Source organism: Symphalangus syndactylus, chromosome 22 (genome assembly GCF_028878055.3).
Source record: "Symphalangus syndactylus isolate Jambi chromosome 22, NHGRI_mSymSyn1-v2.1_pri, whole genome shotgun sequence".
Taxonomy (NCBI): domain Eukaryota; kingdom Metazoa; phylum Chordata; class Mammalia; order Primates; family Hylobatidae; genus Symphalangus; species Symphalangus syndactylus.
Genome location: NC_072444.2, coordinates 67,988,948 through 68,007,458, shown reverse-complemented (window position 1 = coordinate 68,007,458; position 18,511 = coordinate 67,988,948). Strand labels below are relative to the sequence as shown.

At 36.6% G+C, this 18,511-nt stretch overlaps 1 protein-coding gene across 6 annotated transcripts in view; it reads right to left on the bottom strand.

Moving 5' to 3' along the window:
• Positions 1-18,511, bottom strand: part of ARHGAP15 (Rho GTPase activating protein 15) — a 638,954-nt gene that overhangs the window by 518,014 nt on the left and 102,429 nt on the right. For all 6 annotated transcript variants that reach the window (XM_055261923.2, XM_055261924.2, XM_063631362.1 and 3 more), the window contains one exon: positions 18,083-18,170. In XM_055261923.2, the coding sequence (XP_055117898.1) occupies positions 18,083-18,170 (88 nt within the window). The remainder of the gene's footprint in view (positions 1-18,082; positions 18,171-18,511) is intronic.

Sequence of the window (18,511 nt, the reverse complement as noted above, 5' to 3'; positions counted from 1 at the left end):
TCTCTGAAAGCTTCAACCCTTATAAGTCCACCCCACGAAATGGTTTGTTCTGACTTCATGGAGTTCACAGCCCTTGTGCTAGAACAGTCACAACTCTTCCCACTTTCGTACTTAGTATGTGTAATCCAAATAAACAAACAAATATAAAGTTTAATGATAGCTTCCTCTATTGCACTCTGAAAGCTTAATATTGATTTCTCATTTACTTCTTACAACAATCTTGTGAAAATATTACCATTGCTTTCAACTTACACATGAGGAAACCCAAGCAGAGAGCGGCCAAGTGCCTGACATAAGGTCATATACTTAGAAAGTGCCTGAGCTGATATGAATTTACTTTTATCGGATTCCAAGTTCAAAGTTCTTGATCACAATGAAATCCATGGCCTCCCCTCCACACTCATCTTTCCCTCCTACTAGCTCACCTAAAAACGGCTTTTTCAGGTCCAAGAATAAGAATTCACATTTTCTATTTTTTTCCTGTGTCATGTCCCACTTTGTCTTCCGGCCCCAAAATTCTGGGGCTGTGGCTGGCCAATCTGTCTAATAAGCTCCCATGCCTTGGCAGGACAGTGGCCTCTGTGAGTGTCAAAATTACCTGACCTGTCAGTACCATAAAGCACAAAAAGGACTCACAAGGCATGTCCTGCTTTGCCTCAGAGGAAGAGATACTCCTTCTGCCCAAGGCTTATTTATCTCTAGTTCCTAATTTCATCCAGTCTTGTCCCTCATTTCCTGAGTTGTCCAAGAATAAGAAGTTCACATTTCCTTCTACTTTCTCCCCATCAAATAGATCGTGTCCTTCAGCCTCTAACCGTGTTCATCACCCCTGTTTAAAAAAAAAAAAAAAAGAAGAAAAAGAAAAGCATCAACTCCACACCCTCACTTTTTCTCAATCTCACTTATTTCCTTTCCATTATTGCCAGATTTGTCTTTCTCCTCAATTCATGTTCTCTGTTTGCTCAGACTCCATTCTCTTCTTCAACACTGCAGTCTGATGTTTACTTCCTTCTTTGACTTTTGTAAAATGTCTTAACCATTAAGGTCAACAAAAACAATCTGATGCCTTGTTTCCCATCTGCATCTTACTTGAACTCTGCACTCTTAGATTCTGTGGGCCCTTCTCCTTAGAGCCCTCTTGTTTCTTGGCCATGGAAGCATTTCACCTTTTATACTCTTCCCTTTCAGTTTCTTCCACTGAGTCCTCTTCCTCTTCCCACTTTCTAAATGTTGGTAACCCCAGGTTTAGCGTTCTAAGCCGTCATCATTTCTCCTCACTCATGTGATTCCTATGAGTTTTGGTCTTGCCCCTAGTCTTGTCCCATCACCTGCCATATGTTGACCCCTCAATGGGTGCCTCTGTCCCCCAGCTCCCTCTGATGTGTCAGAATTATATTTTCTACATTACCATGAGAGTGTAGCACAGACACCTCAGTGAAATCGTTATCTTCTTCTCCTACCTGCCTCCTTTTCTCTATTGCTTGTCTTGCTTAATAATCCCTTCACTCACTTCACCTGGAAGTTTCTTAACTCCCTCCTTTCTTTCACCATCCATAATCAAAAGGCACAAAGTCTCAAATTCTGGAATTAGCTCCTTTTTCTCCATCTCATGACCTTAACCTCAATAGAGTTCTTATTTTCTCTCGCAAGAATTCTTCTACCTATTGCCTCTGTGGCCAGTCAAAAATGCTTGCAATTCGTTCTCTGCATTTTGACTTTTTTTCCTTCTAAGACACAAACCTCGCATTGTTTATTATGGAAAATTTACGGGATACTGTCCAAATCCCTTGGTAAGGTATACGAGCTCCTTTCTGTCCTCCTCCAACCATCCCTCTCGGTTCTATGCATTCTCCCATTCTTCTCCACACCAGCTATGCTACATCCGTGGCAGTTTCCAAAATGCAATGTGTTTTCACAACGCCAGACATTTGGGACTTGAGTATGCATTCATTCTTTTCATCTGAAATACATTTATCTCTCTCTTCAATCTACCCTGCTTGCCTACCATCTGCCGTAATCTTGCTCATTTTCATGACACAACTTAAAAAAATAAAAATAACCACAGGGAGAATTTTCCCTCTGCAGGTAGTCACTCACTCCTACCACCATTTCCCCTACTTTGAAACATACTGTGTTACGACTCTTGTTAGTCACACATTGCTACTCCTTTTTGGTGTGTTTTTTCCCCTAGCTATCCAGTAAGAGAATGGGTTTGTCTTATGGTTCTTTATTTTTCCAGAATCTAGCAAAGTGGCCCCAAATAGGTGTTCAACAGATATTTGTGAACTATTGAAATAATTGAGGAACTGGATAGAGAATGACAATGGAAAATATCTAGATTGATTCCAATGCATTAACAAATAAAAATAAATAATACATCTCAGAATGACAGTTTACAAAGTGAGAAGTACATATGGGATAATATTTCCATTTTATACCGACTTTAAGAACTGATCATATGGTACAGTCAAGGCTAATAGAGATTTGGGGTGAATTCAAAAGTATGACAGATAAAAAAACAAAGTTATTGAGTAATAATAAATATATTCGCTTTAAAAAGAGAAAACTAGAATAAGTAGCTGGAGGATTGTGTAAAAATGGTCCTAATAAGTAGTTCATTTTCACAAAGCTACAGCAGAAAGACCTATGCCTGAAGAGCAGTTTTAGGGAATAGAGATTATTAGAAGAAAAAATTCTCAGTATTTAAATATTAAATATTGGAATAAGTAGTTCAGAAAAGTTGTAGAATTTATTTGGAAGACAATCAAGATTTTATTTGAGAAGCCTGAAATTAAAGAATCCTTTAATAGAAAACATATTTCTGATTCTACAGCTATAAAACACAAGAAAAAGTCTGCTAATGAACAGCATGATGCCAGTGGATCATATTCTACATTATTATAAAAATACACTTTTTAAAAAATGACTAAATATGAATTTAAATCTAAGAATGTACACAGCATATCTCTTCTGGGGTAAACTTAAAATAGAAATGACTGATTTTTAAAATATTTAAATAGAATTATTTAAGAGTTACTGCTTTTGGACAATAAAACATAAAAGCCTCTTTTTTAGAGGAACGTGAAATCATTAAAAATTGACCCTAGGTCTCCTGCACTTCTGATTTTTATTATTCTCTTCGTCTATCTTCACCGTTTCCCAATAATAGCTAACAGAGTATTTTCTCTGTAATACTTTTTTCTCTGACTTAGATTAAACCTGTGGGATTAAGTTTCCCATTTTTCTTTATGGGATATTTGGGGTCCATAGTTTTTTAATGTATATTAAGAAAATATCAAAGGCCAGATGCTCTTTAGCTTGATGATAGCTTCCATGATGAAGATTGGGCATATACGCAGGCCACAAATCATTTGGCCGCACAGCCTCTTACCCTTATTACTAGATGTGGTTCAAAAAGAGAGACAAAGCTCAGATTTTATGAAATAGGTTATTAGCGCCATTTTTTATTTTGGATTAATTGCTATTCCAGAATATAGACTCAGATTGTCCTTATCATTTTGAAACACGAAACACAAAATCTGTTTAGAGGAATTAAGTTTTATCACATAACTGGTTTTGATTCTGGAAAATGGTTCATGGAGGAGGATAAAACTCATTTATATATTCTCATTTGGGCAAAATGATTTAGGAAAGAGGGCTGAATGGATACCTGATCTTATTAATGTCTAAAGTATGGCCCCTGTCAACATAAAAGAGGATACTTTGATTATAAGATGTGGGTTTTATGTATATGAATATAAATGATGTTAATAATAACAGAAATTGTTTCTACAGTGAAATTTCTCAGTATATTACATGACCAAATCAAACCACATTTTCAGAAAAATAAACCTTTGTTAGTGATTGTGGGCACTAGAATGTTATGTGCTTTTTGTTTGTTTTTGAGGAGAAAGTATTCTACACTTTTCAAGAAATGAGCACCTATTGTATTTGTTTCTGAATCAAAATCTTGCTGGAATAAATATAATGATTATATTTCTCAACTGAGATAGTTTTACATTTACATTAAAAAGGTAATTTACTTCTGCAAGGTGAATACTTCTGGTACACTTTTGATGTCTCAGGTGCCTCCTCAGAGTTTCCTCTTAGGCTGCCATCCACTCAGTCAACCTCAGCTGTCCCTGTAGGTGACCAGCCCTGCCTGGGCAATGCAGTCCACCTCTTGAGAATGACCAGTCATCTTCTTGGAATACCAGACTTTCCCCCCAGGCTGCCAGATTATAGAAGGGCCTTTGGCTCCTTCCACCACTTCCTACTTTAGATGAAATGCCACTTTGCAGGATGTGGCACTTGGCTTTCTGAGTAGCCTCCCATGGCTGAGGCAGGTCCAACTGATGCAGGCAAGTGAAGACTCTGGGTGGTGAACTTTAACCAAAAGTGCAGGAAATGGGAAAAGTGCGGGAAATGGGAAGAAATATGGGAGATAAATTCCTTTTCCTTTTTCTGCTCCCTTCCTCCCACAGATTGCTTTAAGCTTTCACCAGTGTACTGCAGCCCTTTTTCTCTCTGTCTCTTTGAAGCTCATTGTAGTGGGGAGCCAACATGGTAACATCCCTGTACCACCGCCCATCATTTCTGGCCTGACTTCCTTTTCACTTCACTCTCTTGTCCTGGATTTGTACCTCCCAGATAAAGCCGGGCTCTTAGTTCAGGCTTTGTCTTCCAGAAAACCAGGATTGAGACAACTGATGTTGCTCTCGCTGTGGCAGAGGTGAATCGTTCTCCACCAAAATGTGTGCTGTGCTCCCTCTTCAAGTGCCTTGAGTTGTCACTGGGAAGCAGCTCCCCAGCTGAAGACTTTATTCCTAGCCCCATTTGCATCAGAATGTGGCCAATTATTTATGCTCACCACTGGAATGTGAGCGCAAAGACTTCTAGGCACATGCAGATCTTTCCCACATTCTCCCTTTACCCTTCCCTCATCTGCCACTACTCCTAACCACTATACTCTATCGCTTCATGTAGTAATAACGACAACGATAAATACAGTTAAGATTTATTATGTTTGCTCTGTGTGAGGCACATTGCATCAATTTTCTCACATATAGTTCTATGCGATAGTCACCCTTGTTAATCTCATATTGCAGTTGAGATAGCCAAGAAATATGTGAAAATAAATTTATCATTAATATTTGAAAATAAACTAGAGCAGCAAGTAAAATACGAACCTAGGATTCCTAACCCAGGTGATCTGACTTGAAAGCCCTTGTTTCTACCTAATGTGATACTGCTTCTCAGAGCATTTCAATTTAGTAGTGAATTTTTAAGAAAGACTATACATATACTCTATAAATTAAAAAATGCACTGTGGGGTAAAAGCTCATTTTATCCTAGAGAAATGCAAGCTCCAAAACAGATGCATTTCATTGACCAAAATGATAAACCACAGAGAGACAAGCTTCATAATTAAAATAGTTTTCAGAGAGAGCCTAAGGTGAGTTTTATTGAGGGACAGTAAGCTCTGATCCATTTATAAAGAATCCTGTCAATTTCATGGATTTTTGTGGTTATTAAAAATTATGTAAGATACAGAATTTATTATAGTTAATGGCCAAAGCTAGAAAAAAAGTATAACCAGAGAACATGGCTTCATTTATAGCAATATCGATCACTTGATTTTTTTCCTTCCGAAGTTTACATTAATAAAACACTGAACTTTAATTTCCTTTTTTTCTTCTCTGTATTTCCATCTCTACCCATTATCCTCCAGATTTTGAACTGTAACTTTTTTTTCTAATCATTAAATGTATGATGAGGCCATATGATGGTGCAATCTACAGCTATACTAACATACTGCATCAATGATAACCATGCTGATGTGACAAGAGTACTACTATTATGAGAATTAAATGATCAAACGGAGATTTTAAAATGCCTTCATTAGTCTAAGGCTGATAGATCTTTTGTTTGCCCCTCCATTTTTTCACGATCTTCTTAAGCAGGGGTCTGAATAAGGGCTCAATACTCACTCTACAAAGATAAAATCATTCCATATTCATTTTGCACGGAATACTCAATAATTCATGAATAGCTTTCTGATTGAAACTATTTTCATCTTTTTGCTAAATCACATCATTTTCCCTCCATAGATAAGTTCATTTTGTTGTTAAAGTCATACTACAGTGAATGAGCATTAGATATACTGCATTATTTAATTAATGTGTGTGTTCATTACTCATATGGAAAGTAAACAATATTTTTTAAAAGTAAACAAATTATTATTTATTTTATTTTTTATTTTTTTTTTAGAGACAGTCTCATTCTATTGCCTAGGCTGTAGTGCAGTGACTTAATCATAGCTCACTGCAGCCTCAAACACCTGGGTTCAAGTGATCCTCCTGCTTCGGCCTCCCAAGTAGCTGGACTTACAAGTGCATGACCACCATGTATGGCTTTTTGTTTTGTTTTGTTTTTTTGAGACAGACTCTCACTCTATCACCCAGGCTGGAGGGCTGTGATGGGATCTCGGCTCACTGCAACCACCACCTCTTGGGTTCAAGCAATTTTTGTGCCTCAGCCTCCTAAGTAGCTCAGGTTACAGGTGTGCGCCACCACACCCAACTAAATTTTGTATTTTTAGTAGAGATGGGGTTTCTCCATGTTGGACAGGCTAGTCTCAAATTCCTGACCTCAGGTGATCTGCCTGCCTTGGGCTCCCAAAGTCCTGGGATTATAGGCGTAGGCCACCGCACCCAACTAATCTTTTAAAATAACTTTTGTAGAGACAGGGTCTCGATATGTGGGCCAGGCTGAAAACAAATTATTTTAATGAGGCCTTTTATGTTGCCCATTTTTGCTTTCAAGATTATGGCTGAATGAGTGGTTTGGAAAAGTTAATAGTTCATTAAATGCCTTGGAAAAGTTTTCTGTTATTAAAAGTAAAATTTTTATAACGTCAAACTCATAGAAGCAGAGAGTAGAATAGTACTTACCAGGGCCTGGGGGTTTGGGGGAAGGGTATGGGGAGATGTTGCTCAAAGTGTACAAAATTCTATTAGACAAGAATAATAAATTCTAGAGATCCATTGTACAGCATGGTAAGTATAATTAATAGCATCCTATATACTTAAAAATCACTAATTATATTTTAAATGTTTTCATTACACACAAAAAATTAGGTAATGGAAATGTTAATAGCTTGATTTAATCATTCAACAATGTATACATGCATCAAAACGTCACATTGTACCTTTTAAAAATACGATGTTTTTCTTCCACTTTTAGGTTCAGGGTACATGTGCAGGATGTGCAGGTTTGTTACATAGTTAAACGTATGCCATGGTGGTTTGCTGCACAGATCATCCCATCACCAAGGTATTAAGCCCAGCATCCATTAGCTATTCTTCCTGATGCTCTCCCTCTCCCCACAACCCACCTCCAGCAGGCCCCAGTATTTGTTGTTCCCCACACTCTATCCATGTGTTCTCATCATTCAGCTCCCACTTATAAGTGTGTTTTTCTGTTCCTGTGTTAGTTTGCTAAGGATAATGATTTCCACTCCATCCATGTCCCTGCAAAGGTCATGATCTCATTCCTTTTTGTAGCTGCACAGTATTCCATGGTCTATATGTACCACATTTTCTTTATCCAGTCTATCATTGATAGGCATTTAGGTTGATTCCATGTCTTTGCTATTGTAAACAGTGCTGCAATGAACATACACGTGCATGTATCTTTGTAATAGAATGATTGATATTCCTTTGGGTATATACTCAGTAATGGGATTGCTGGATCACATAATATTTCTGTCTCTACGTCTTTGAGGAATCACCACAGTGTCTTCCACAATGATCAAACTAATTTACACTCCCATCAACAGTGCAAAAGTGTTCCTTTTTCTCTGCAACCTCGCCAGCACCTGTTGTTTTTTGGCTTTTTAGTAATCGCCATTCTGACTGGTGTGAGATGGTATCTCATTGTGGTTTTGATTTACTTTTATCTAATGATCAATGATGTTGAGCTTTTTTTCATATTTTTTTGGCCGCATGTATGTCTTCTTTTGAGAAGTGTCTGTTCATGTCCTTTGCCTACTTTTTAATGGGGTTGTTTGTTTTTTCTTGTACATTTGTTTAAGTTCCTTATAGACTCTGGATATTAGAACTTTGTCAGATGAATAGATTGCAAAAATTGTCTCCCATTCTGAAAGTTGTCTGTTCACTCTGATGATAGTTACTTTTGCTGGGCAGAAGCTCTTTAATTAGACCCCATTTGTCACTATTTGCTTTTATTGCAATTGCTTTTGGCATTTTCATCATAAAATCTTTGTGCCTGTGTCCTGAATGGTATTGCCTAGATTTCATTCTAGGGTTTTTATAGTTTATTTAATAAATGGTGCTGGGGGAACTGGCTAACCATATGCAAAAAATTGAAACTGGACCCCTTCCTTACACCATATACAAAAATCAACTCAAGATGGATTAAAGACTTAAATGTAAAACCCAAAAATATAATTTTTAAAAAGTAAAAATTGCCAGTTGTTGGCTCTGATTAAAAATACATATTAGTACAATGTAAAATAAAAAACATAAGAGTAACAAAAAAGTCCCTTACACAGCCAACATATAGGCTTTCTATTGAATATACTGGCTTTAGAACCACACAATTTTAGGGGGAAAATATTCCCTAAAATGTTTACAATGTTTTTGAATTTATTTCAAAAGTGACACTAAATTTTCTGAGCAGTATGTGATGAATATAATAGAAACGGTGGCTCTCATCCATCTAATTGATGAGAATGAATTCCACAGCATCTGATTGTTAGTAGAAAGACTTTACACGATGCATTTGTTTAAGTAGGGTGTGACACTAAACAGATATTCTGGAGTCAGATGAAAGCACCAGTAGGTTTGCAACCGGTGCTCACTGACATGGTGACACACCTAGTTCTTGGGACAGCATGTTTTTAGCTCTCCTTAGATGGATAGCTCTGCTTGTTCTCTTTGCACTAGAACTTCTTTAGAAATGACCATACTGTTGGAGGTCAGAGACATATGAGAATATCAAAATATTTTGTCAGTGAAAAGATGTCCTGTGATTTACTAAATGCATTGAGCCAAAATGATGACAAACAGCCGTTTTACAATTTTCTCTGTCGTAAGAGCTCAGGCCTTATTGCTCACATCTATTTGCATAAATTTCTAGAACATGTCTCTCAGATAATTTACCAAGTCCTGCATGTGTTTTTAAGTTATATATATATATATATATATATATATATATATATATACACAAAATTAAGAGACAATTTTATAGGCAACTGATATATATATCAATTCCCCAAACATGTCTCTGAAAACTCTGAGTCTTTCTTAATTTGAGAATATTTCATATTGGTTACAAAAACTCCACATTACCTACAGAATGAAATGATCTCTTCTCCCAAGCCTGTTCAAGGTCTTTCATAAACCAGTTCCACACTGACTTTCTAACCAAATTACACTGCTTGCTGTTCCACAATGCTGTTCCTCAACTTAGTTTGAAGCTATTCCTCACTCCCAGGCAACTTACAGAAGAAACACAAAATAGTCTGGACTAGGAAATATTCACTCTAGGCCTCAGGGAACCCCCATTAAAACATTTCAAGAACAGTGACTAGTACACAGTGCATGGAAGAAGGCAAGAGATCAATATACGTCTGTAAAATAAAAAAAAGAATTTTCCATATTTCACTATTAATTACTCTCTTATTAGTACATAAAATACCTTTTGCCCCCTTTTACATCAAAATCCTATTCATCCTTCAGAAATGTGCTCAAATGTCACTTCCTCCATGAATATATTTTAAATCCTATCCAAATGGAAGCAATCACACTCTTCTCTCAGTTATCATAAAATGACCCCATGTCTCTGTTCATGCCATTTTAGGACAACTACCAACATCCATTTTTTCACTATACTCAATCTAAGGCCATACTTTCTATTTGTTTCAGTCTGGTTCATTTTTTATCTTTCAGAACGCCTATCATAGTGACTTAAACACCTATCATAGTGACTTAAACATAAGAGATGCTCAATAATATTTGATATAATAATATCAAACAGTAATATTTGAACAAAAGGAGAGATACCTAAGCTGAACATTACTTACAACAATAATTTCTCTGGAAAAAGACTACCTATAGCTAAATCTATGGTTCCACAGGATGTTGTCTAATTTTTTTTAACACTTTAGTCATGGTTTTATTATAATAAACCTATATAAAATTATGTCTCTTTTACCATTTTTTTTTTTTTTTTTAGATGGAGTCTCGCTCTGTTGCCCAGGCTGGAGTGCAGTGGCGCAATCTTGGCTCACTGTAAGCTCCGCCTCCCGGGTTCACGCCATTCTCCTGCCTCAGCCTCTCCGAGTAGCTGGGACTACAGGCGCCTGCTACCATGCCCAGCTAATTTTTTGTATTTTTAGTAGAGACGGGGTCTCACCGTGGTCTTGATCTCCTGACCTCGTGATCCGCCCGCCTCGGCCTCCCAAAGTGCTGGGATTACAAGCGTGAGCCAACGCGCCCGGCCTCTCTTTTACCATATTGTGAATACTTTAAGAGCAGGGATCATATACTATTCATTTGAATATTTCTGTTGCCCCTAAGGTAAAAACAAAACAAAACAAAAAGAAAAAAATTATGTGACACCTGGTAGGAGTTGTTAACTGTTGATAGAATAAATGAATGGATGTTCTAAATTGCAGAGCTTCTTCTCTATGATGCAATCCATCAAATGGGTTTTGTTTAACCAAAAATGGAGATTTGCCAAATCCCATGCACATGGTCAGGTGCCTCCTGAACACATCAAGCAGAAGCTCTAAAATCACAAAGTACAGCAGGTACTTAGGACTCAAGCTGCAAACGACGAAGTGCTAGAGTCAATTGAAATACTTCACTGATACTAAAATAGGAAAGTGTATCTGAAAAATACAAGGAGTGTGAGTCAAGGCCTGAGAAGATAAATCAAACAGACAACTCCTGATTCTCTAGTACTTCTTTAGCACCAGATGAAACAAACACTAGTGTAGGTGCTTTTGAGGAAAAAGTTTTCACTTCTGCAGTAAATGAAATGAAGATCCTTGAAGAATGAGCATCCTCTCTTGCTTTGGCCCTACAATAGGCCTGGCTCTTTTAAGACACAAACCACTGACTAGTACTGCTGTTCAGTATATGTTTGTTAAAACAATAGCCATGACAGATTATTCCAGAATGAAGACACCTGGAGAATGCTAACACAACTTATTAAAAATTTGTCACTCACAGCAAATCTCAGGCCATGATACTCTTCTCAATCCTTTTCTTTTATCCTATCTTCAAACCAAAATAAAAATTCATTTCTCCTTGTTGTGCACAGACTCTGCCCATTCTCAGTTTTATGCCATTGTTCATGTTTTTTATCCCCCTGCACTCCCTCCCTACAAATCTCCACATATTCAAATTATAACTGTCCTACAAGGCCCAATTCAAATCTTTCACAGATGTGAGCTTGCCTTCTTCAAAATCTCAGGAAAAAAAAAAAAAAAACTCTACTATGTTTCTTATTTCATCTCACCCTATTTTTTGGCAGAGATTTTATAAGGCAAAGACTATATCTTGATTATATATCTATGCCTTATATGTAGCCCTAACGAGCAAGCTGTTCATTGTAGAATTTCAATACATATTCTTATGAAGACTTTTCCCACCAAGATTTATATAAATAGCACAAACTTGATTAACCAAATGCATACTTAAATTAAAGTGAGGTAGATTGTAATGAGAAGCTATGTTTTTGGATCAACTCTCCCACTGAAAACAATAAAAATGCTGGATAAAATATTTCTTTTTAAAATTACCCCTTAAAAGAATTGAAAGTCTGAAAAGACAGTGGGACCGCCACCGTAAATATTTTTTAGGGGTGGGAATATAAATTCAGTGAGGGAAGCTGAATATCAAAGTAACATAACTGCATTTTTCCTGAGGTCATTTGTTGATGCTACACATTTGAGCTTTGGTCAATCAAACCCAGAACAATCGAGGAAGGTCCTGGCCAAAGTGTTATAAAGAATAAGGGAGAACCAATATTAAACTTGTGGCCTTTCTCCAAACCGAAGGAAATATAAAGAAGACTGTTTTGGTAGATGAGCAATGTAAAATAAGAAAATAAGAAAAAGTGAGGCACAATCTTGTCCCTGAGAAGTGGCAGGATAGCTATGGCCCTCCTATTATGTAGACATAATTGGAGAGTTTTATACTGTTAATTTAGATTGAGATAGTCAGTCTCTGGGAATGTCCCAAATCTCTTGAGAAAAATCTAAAATACTCTGGAGTAGGACACATTTATCTTAGGCCTCAGGGTGCCTCCCGTGATAATATTTCAATAACAATGATTAGCACACAGTCAAAGATAACCAGACACACAAGAAAACAAAGCAATGTAAGTAAGAACCAGCAGAAACATACTGACACAAATTTAGATGTTAGAATCACAAAATACAGATTATAAAACAACTATGCCTCCTAGTTATAACAAAATAAAATAGAGTCTTAAAAAATACCTACAGGAAAAAATTAACTCTAAAAATATACATAGTACATTTTTAAAAGAAACAAACTTCTAGAAATAAAAATTACAATAATTGAAATTAAAAGCTTATTGTTCATTATGAAAGGAGAATGAAGAACTGGAAGATACCTAAAGAGAAATTATTTGCAGTGCAGCTCAGAAAGACAAAAGTATAAGAAAAATAAGAGTGTAAAGCATTTAGAGAATACAGTGAGAAATTTAACATGGGTTTAACTGAAGGTTTAGAAAGAAATGAGAGAGAGAATGTAAAAGGGGCTACATTTGAAAAGATAGCCATTGGGCCTGGAGCGGTGGCTGACACCTATAATCCCAGCACTTTGGGAGGCTGAGGCAGGTGGATCACTTGAGGTCAGGAATTCAAGACCAGCCTGGCCAACATAGTGAAACCCTATCTCTACTAAATATACCAAAATCAGCCGGCCATGGTGGTGTGTGTCTGTAATCCCAGCTACTCTGGAGGCTGAGGCTGAGAATTCTTGAACATGGGAGGCAGAGGTTGTAGTGAGCAAGATCATACCACTGCACTCTAGCCTAGGTGACAGAGTGAGACTTCATCTCAAAAAAAAAGATAGCTATTGGAAATTTTCTGAAATATATTAATGAGAGCAATCAATAATTTTAAGCAGCATAACAATCCAGGCAGGAAAAATAAAAAGAAGCTGACATCTCTATGCATCATGGTGAAACTGTAGAAAAACAAAAGTAATGAGAAAAATATTATGAGCAATCAGAAAAGATCAGTTATATTAACAGGTGATTTGATTGTAAGAATGGATGACAGAAGACAGTGTAATAATATTTTTGACATGCTGACTGAAAATGACTACCAACTAAAAATTCTATATTCAAAGAGAATATATATTTGTAGGATGAGGAAGAAATAGAGATTTGTTTCAAATAAGCAGACTATGAGATAGATTGTCCCTGCAAGACCCTTAGCACAGGAATTTCTCAGAATATATTTCAAGCAGAAGAAAAAGTGATCCTAGAAAGCAAGTCCAAGGTTCATGGAGAAATAAATAGCAAAGAACGTGGCAAATATTAGGCAAATGTAAACAAACATTGACTCCATAAAAGAGAATAATGTCTGGTGGTATTAAAAAAATTAAAACACCAGATGGTAATAACATATACATTGAGAAAGGGATAAATTGATTAAAAATATTCTAAGGTAATATCTTCGTAGAAGGTAAAGGGTCTCACACTAGCTTTATTTGTTGATAAGTACTAATGCTATAATCCCAGGCTAACTATACTAACAGAGCAGAAACAAAGTGTATCCTCCCAAACTAGTAGAGAAAAGAAAAAAATGGAATGATAAAATATTAAAGGACAGAAAAAGCAAGAAATGCTTAGTGAAAGAAGCAAGAAACAAAAGAAACATACACTAGGATTCCATTTATATGAATTAAGAAACACCTAAATTATATTTTTAAGGTATATAGCAATAGGTTCAAAAATAATGAAAGGCAATGAAATAATGACTATAACGCGGGCTCGTGGCTAACTCCAGAGAAGGGAAGAGGCTATGATGACAAAGGGACAACTGATAAGGGTTGGGGCTTCTGCAGGGCTGGCAGGGTCTATAACTCGTCCTAGGTAGTGCTTATGTAGGTGATTGATTGATACCTATTAAAAATACACATAGATGTTTTATACATTTTACTTAAAACGGTTTCTGCATTATTTTATAATATTTTAAAGATTTTAAGTAAGTTATAAATAAAAATACATTAAAAATATGAGAATACGAACACCATCCTTTCCTTCATAATTCAGGACATCTGGATCTAGGGACACGAGTGGTTTTCCTCCTCACTGGAGGACCAGCCAGTCCCAATCCACCTGCCCTGATGAGCAAAAGAGAGAGTATGTTAGGCAAATAAGGGGGACAGTTTTCTTTTTAGTAAAGAGTGTCTTTTATTCTGATAGTTTTATCCTTTCTATGTTTTGGATTGGGTATTTTATAATGTCCTTTCTGTTATAAAATGCTGATGATAATAGGTGGTCAGTTACGATTTAATGTCCTTTTCATAAAACAAGAACAGAATAGGTCATTCTTCCTTCTCCTTTACTAACTCACCGAGGAACCTATGAATCTCTATGAAAATAAGCAAAGTGATTCTGTGCTTATTTGCACAGTAAGGCTGCTTTTGATAAAAATGTGACTTGGATATTGTTATGGATTGAATGTTTGTGTTACTCTAAAATTCCTGTGTTGAAACCTTAAACCCCAGTGTGATGCCATTAGGAGGTAGGGCCTTTGGGAGGTAATTAGATCATAAAGGTGGAGCCCTCATGAATGGGATTAGTGGCCTTATGTGAAAAGACATGAATGTCTGCTCTCTCACTTTCTGCCCTCTGCCATGTGAGGATACAGTGAGAAGACAGGACAGATGCAAATGAGGAAGCAGGACCTCAGCAGACACCAGATACACCTGTGCCTCGATCGTGGACTTCCCAGCCTCCAAAACTGGGACAAATGAATGTGTGTGGTTTAAGCCACCCAGCCTTTGGTACTTTGATGTAGCAGTCCTGAGTAAGACAGATATGAACTGGAAGAACTTCAGTGAGAAAGGAAAGTAGCCAAACACAGAATGTGGGGTCAGGCACAATACGTTGTAACATGCTGTATTAAATGTGAAAACAGTAAGGGTAAGAGCCAAAGGAAGAAGATGGGGGCATGGGAAACTTCGTATGGACATTCAGGAGGTTAACATCTAGAGCCCTAAATGGATGGATGGCTTTATTTTCAGTATTAGTCATTGCTCTGAGACAGCATTTTATGCTACTTCTGGATACATTCTTTTGGAGGTCATGCATGATGGAGTTTCTTGAATTAGTATATTCTCTCTTCTATAAATGTCTGAATCAGGTCAAGTAGATAACTAATGTAATAATATAATTATACTCTATATTGTGTACTATAGAATATGCTATATTTCTGTATTTAATAGCATATGATATAATAAAGCACAATAATTTTTTTGGTCATTATGTATTTGTTTTTACTAATTAATTTCATTCCTTACTAATTCTGTTGGCAGGTATCACTATGCCCATTTCACAGGTAAGGATTCTGAAGCTCAAAGAAGTGAGTAATGTTATCAGCTAATAAGTGGTATTAAAAATAAAAAGGAATTACATCCCCTAGAGTCCAACTTCAAAACTGCTCTGGCTGGTTTTGTTGCCTTGTCTCACTGCTGCATTAACACTTAAAGATCATTTGTATAAAGACTAAAATACCATTTATTCTTTTAAATCACATTCTGCACTCACTCAGGCAGCTTGTCTTGACCCCTAGGGGGGAAGGGCAGACTTTTTTCCAGAAGCACAATGAGCAACACTAGAACAAGTCTTAAGGGGGTGCAAGAGAAATTCAGAAACTTGAGCATAAACCTCTTTCAAAATAAAACCACAGCATCTTTAATCAAGGCCTGGCAATCGTTGTATCGTTTCTCTAAGACTGGAACTGGTAAATGTGGGCTATCCCACTAGGCCTTTAATACTGAGTTAGAAATGGATCCAAGAAGTTGACTAGCAAGTCAATTCATGCAGCACAAACATGAATCTGTAATTCTCTTACCCATTACCACAAAACACAGTTATTCCTGCCCTGAATTGACTTTGAAGACAATGAGTGCCTGGTAGAAACCATAAGAGCATTAAAAATGGGGCCAGAAGTAATAAATAAGGACTGCCAGGAAAACGTTAACAAATTTCTTCTACAAGTCAAGTCTATTGTCAATTTACAACAGTTCTGAAGGTTGAACGAGAGGCATGCAATTAGTGAGCTAACTTGCAAGGTTTGCCTGCAATCAAAAAGGGAGTTTTCTTTCACCTGTATAAAATTTAACAGCTGATAATTATACCTCATGGTACAAACAGATTAAAATAATAAAATAAAAATAAACCAAATGCCTTAAAATATGGAATTTTCTCTCTCCCATTATCCCACACATTCGCATAAACTCTCCTCCCAGTGGAATTCTTCTCACTCAGCAGGGGAAGATCATCTTTTCAGCAGCCAAACACAGCAAGGCCAGCGACTTTCCTCCCCTCCTGACTCCCCACTTAGAGCTCATTCAAAGGGAAGACAAAGGACCTGCAAGTGGATGGTAGTTGTTTTGTGCCTGGCCCTTAGGGGTACCTAATTTTCCTTAAAAAGACCTTACTGCAGCCAAAAATAAAACCCTAAAACAAATTTCTGAGGCAGTTTAAATTAAAAATACAAAGGACTGAGATATATTTTTAATTTATTCCTAATTAGTTTACAGATCGGACAGCACTGAGACTCCAAACTCAGCAAGCCACTTGGGGATAAAGGCTACTGTGGTTATCAGAAGCAAGCCAAATGCTACCTTTTGTTCTTACTAAAATCTTCTTTTAAGAAAAATCTCCTAGAAAATGATTTTCTATTTTCTATTTAAAGAGGATTACATAGCAAACACAACTAGTGGCTGGAGAGCAAAGAACTTCCCATCGTTTCATTACCTGCCAAATATAAATTAGTTCATTGTGGGTAACTCCTGCCAGGCGACCCCTTTCCTTGTCATCCATCAGGCCGATGGGCTGTGGCAGGTTAGTTCCTGCCCGGAGTCCTTCCTAATCAGGAGGCTGTCAGATATGTTGCCTGCCCACTGTCTCCTACATCTTGTGGCAGCTCTTGTGCTTGGGCAGTAAGGTTTTGAGCTTGAATTGCCCCAGTAACTGGCTCCGAATTGCTCTTACTTACTATCACTGTCAAATCTTTGCAGGCATATGTGAGGCCCTCCTCCAGGTACAAGGAAGAAACCCTACAAATTTCACTTTGTAATAACTACAGGATACAGAAATTGTATTAGCTCCATCAGATGGAGTGATAGAAATATTCAAAAAGGTTAGCTGGATATAGTGAACGTCACAGTTAAACTAAGATAAAAAATCACTTGGCTAATTTAGAGTGTTTCCTCATTGGTAATACCCTATATTAAGGTGCCATTTATAAACAGTTTATTATTATTTATTAATGTCTGAAGCACTTTATAGCACGCTAGATAACAACTTAAATTCATGTATTAAAGATGCACATACATGGTTTAATACGATTTACGTCTTATAATATTCTTTAAAACAGCTTCCCATAGTATCATCCGTTAAGCATTTATTACTAATGCATTTTATAACATACTTTATAATACATTATTTGAGCAAGTAGCTGCATTTAGTGATCATTACATAAATAAGAATAAGGCATTTATAAATGGCACCTTAATTTAAAGTGTTACCTTCGCATTACTACATAGCTGCTCACCATACATCTCATTTTGTGATTATTCTCCAAATGCACCACTTAATAAAACAGACACTAAGTTCTATTTTCCCTTCACCTGATTAAAAGTTTATTGAGTCATTTTCTCCATCTGTTTTCAGATGTTGGTAGCTTGGAGGTTTTAGTGTGATTCCTGATAAAACCAAACTTTTAATTCTACAATATTTCTGAAAAGATATTTAACAATAGAAACAGAGAATTACTTACCATATTGGACAGAGCCTGTTGCTTGGATTCTTTGTAAAATTCAATTTTTCGACTAGAAAGAACAATCCAGGAAGTAGACCAGTTTTTCCTTAGGAAAAAAAAAAAATAAAAAGGAAAGAAAGCATTATCAGTCGAAGAAATCATTTATAGATACAGTATGAGCAACATTTGGAATGAGTAGAGACCATCTTTATTTTTAACAGTCTTCCTAAAAGTCTCCTCTTTATTAAAATCTATAGGTGGTATGGAATTTGGGTAATAATAAAGACATTCTGGAATTATTCAAAAGCATAGCATTTATAGTAAGAGTTTCTTAATTTATAGATCCTCCTAAAATCTTTTTCAACTACCAGAAATCCATTTTTTGTGTATCCATGTGCATCCTTCCCATAAAAAGTTTATGTTTTTACAGCAAACCAAAAATAGCAA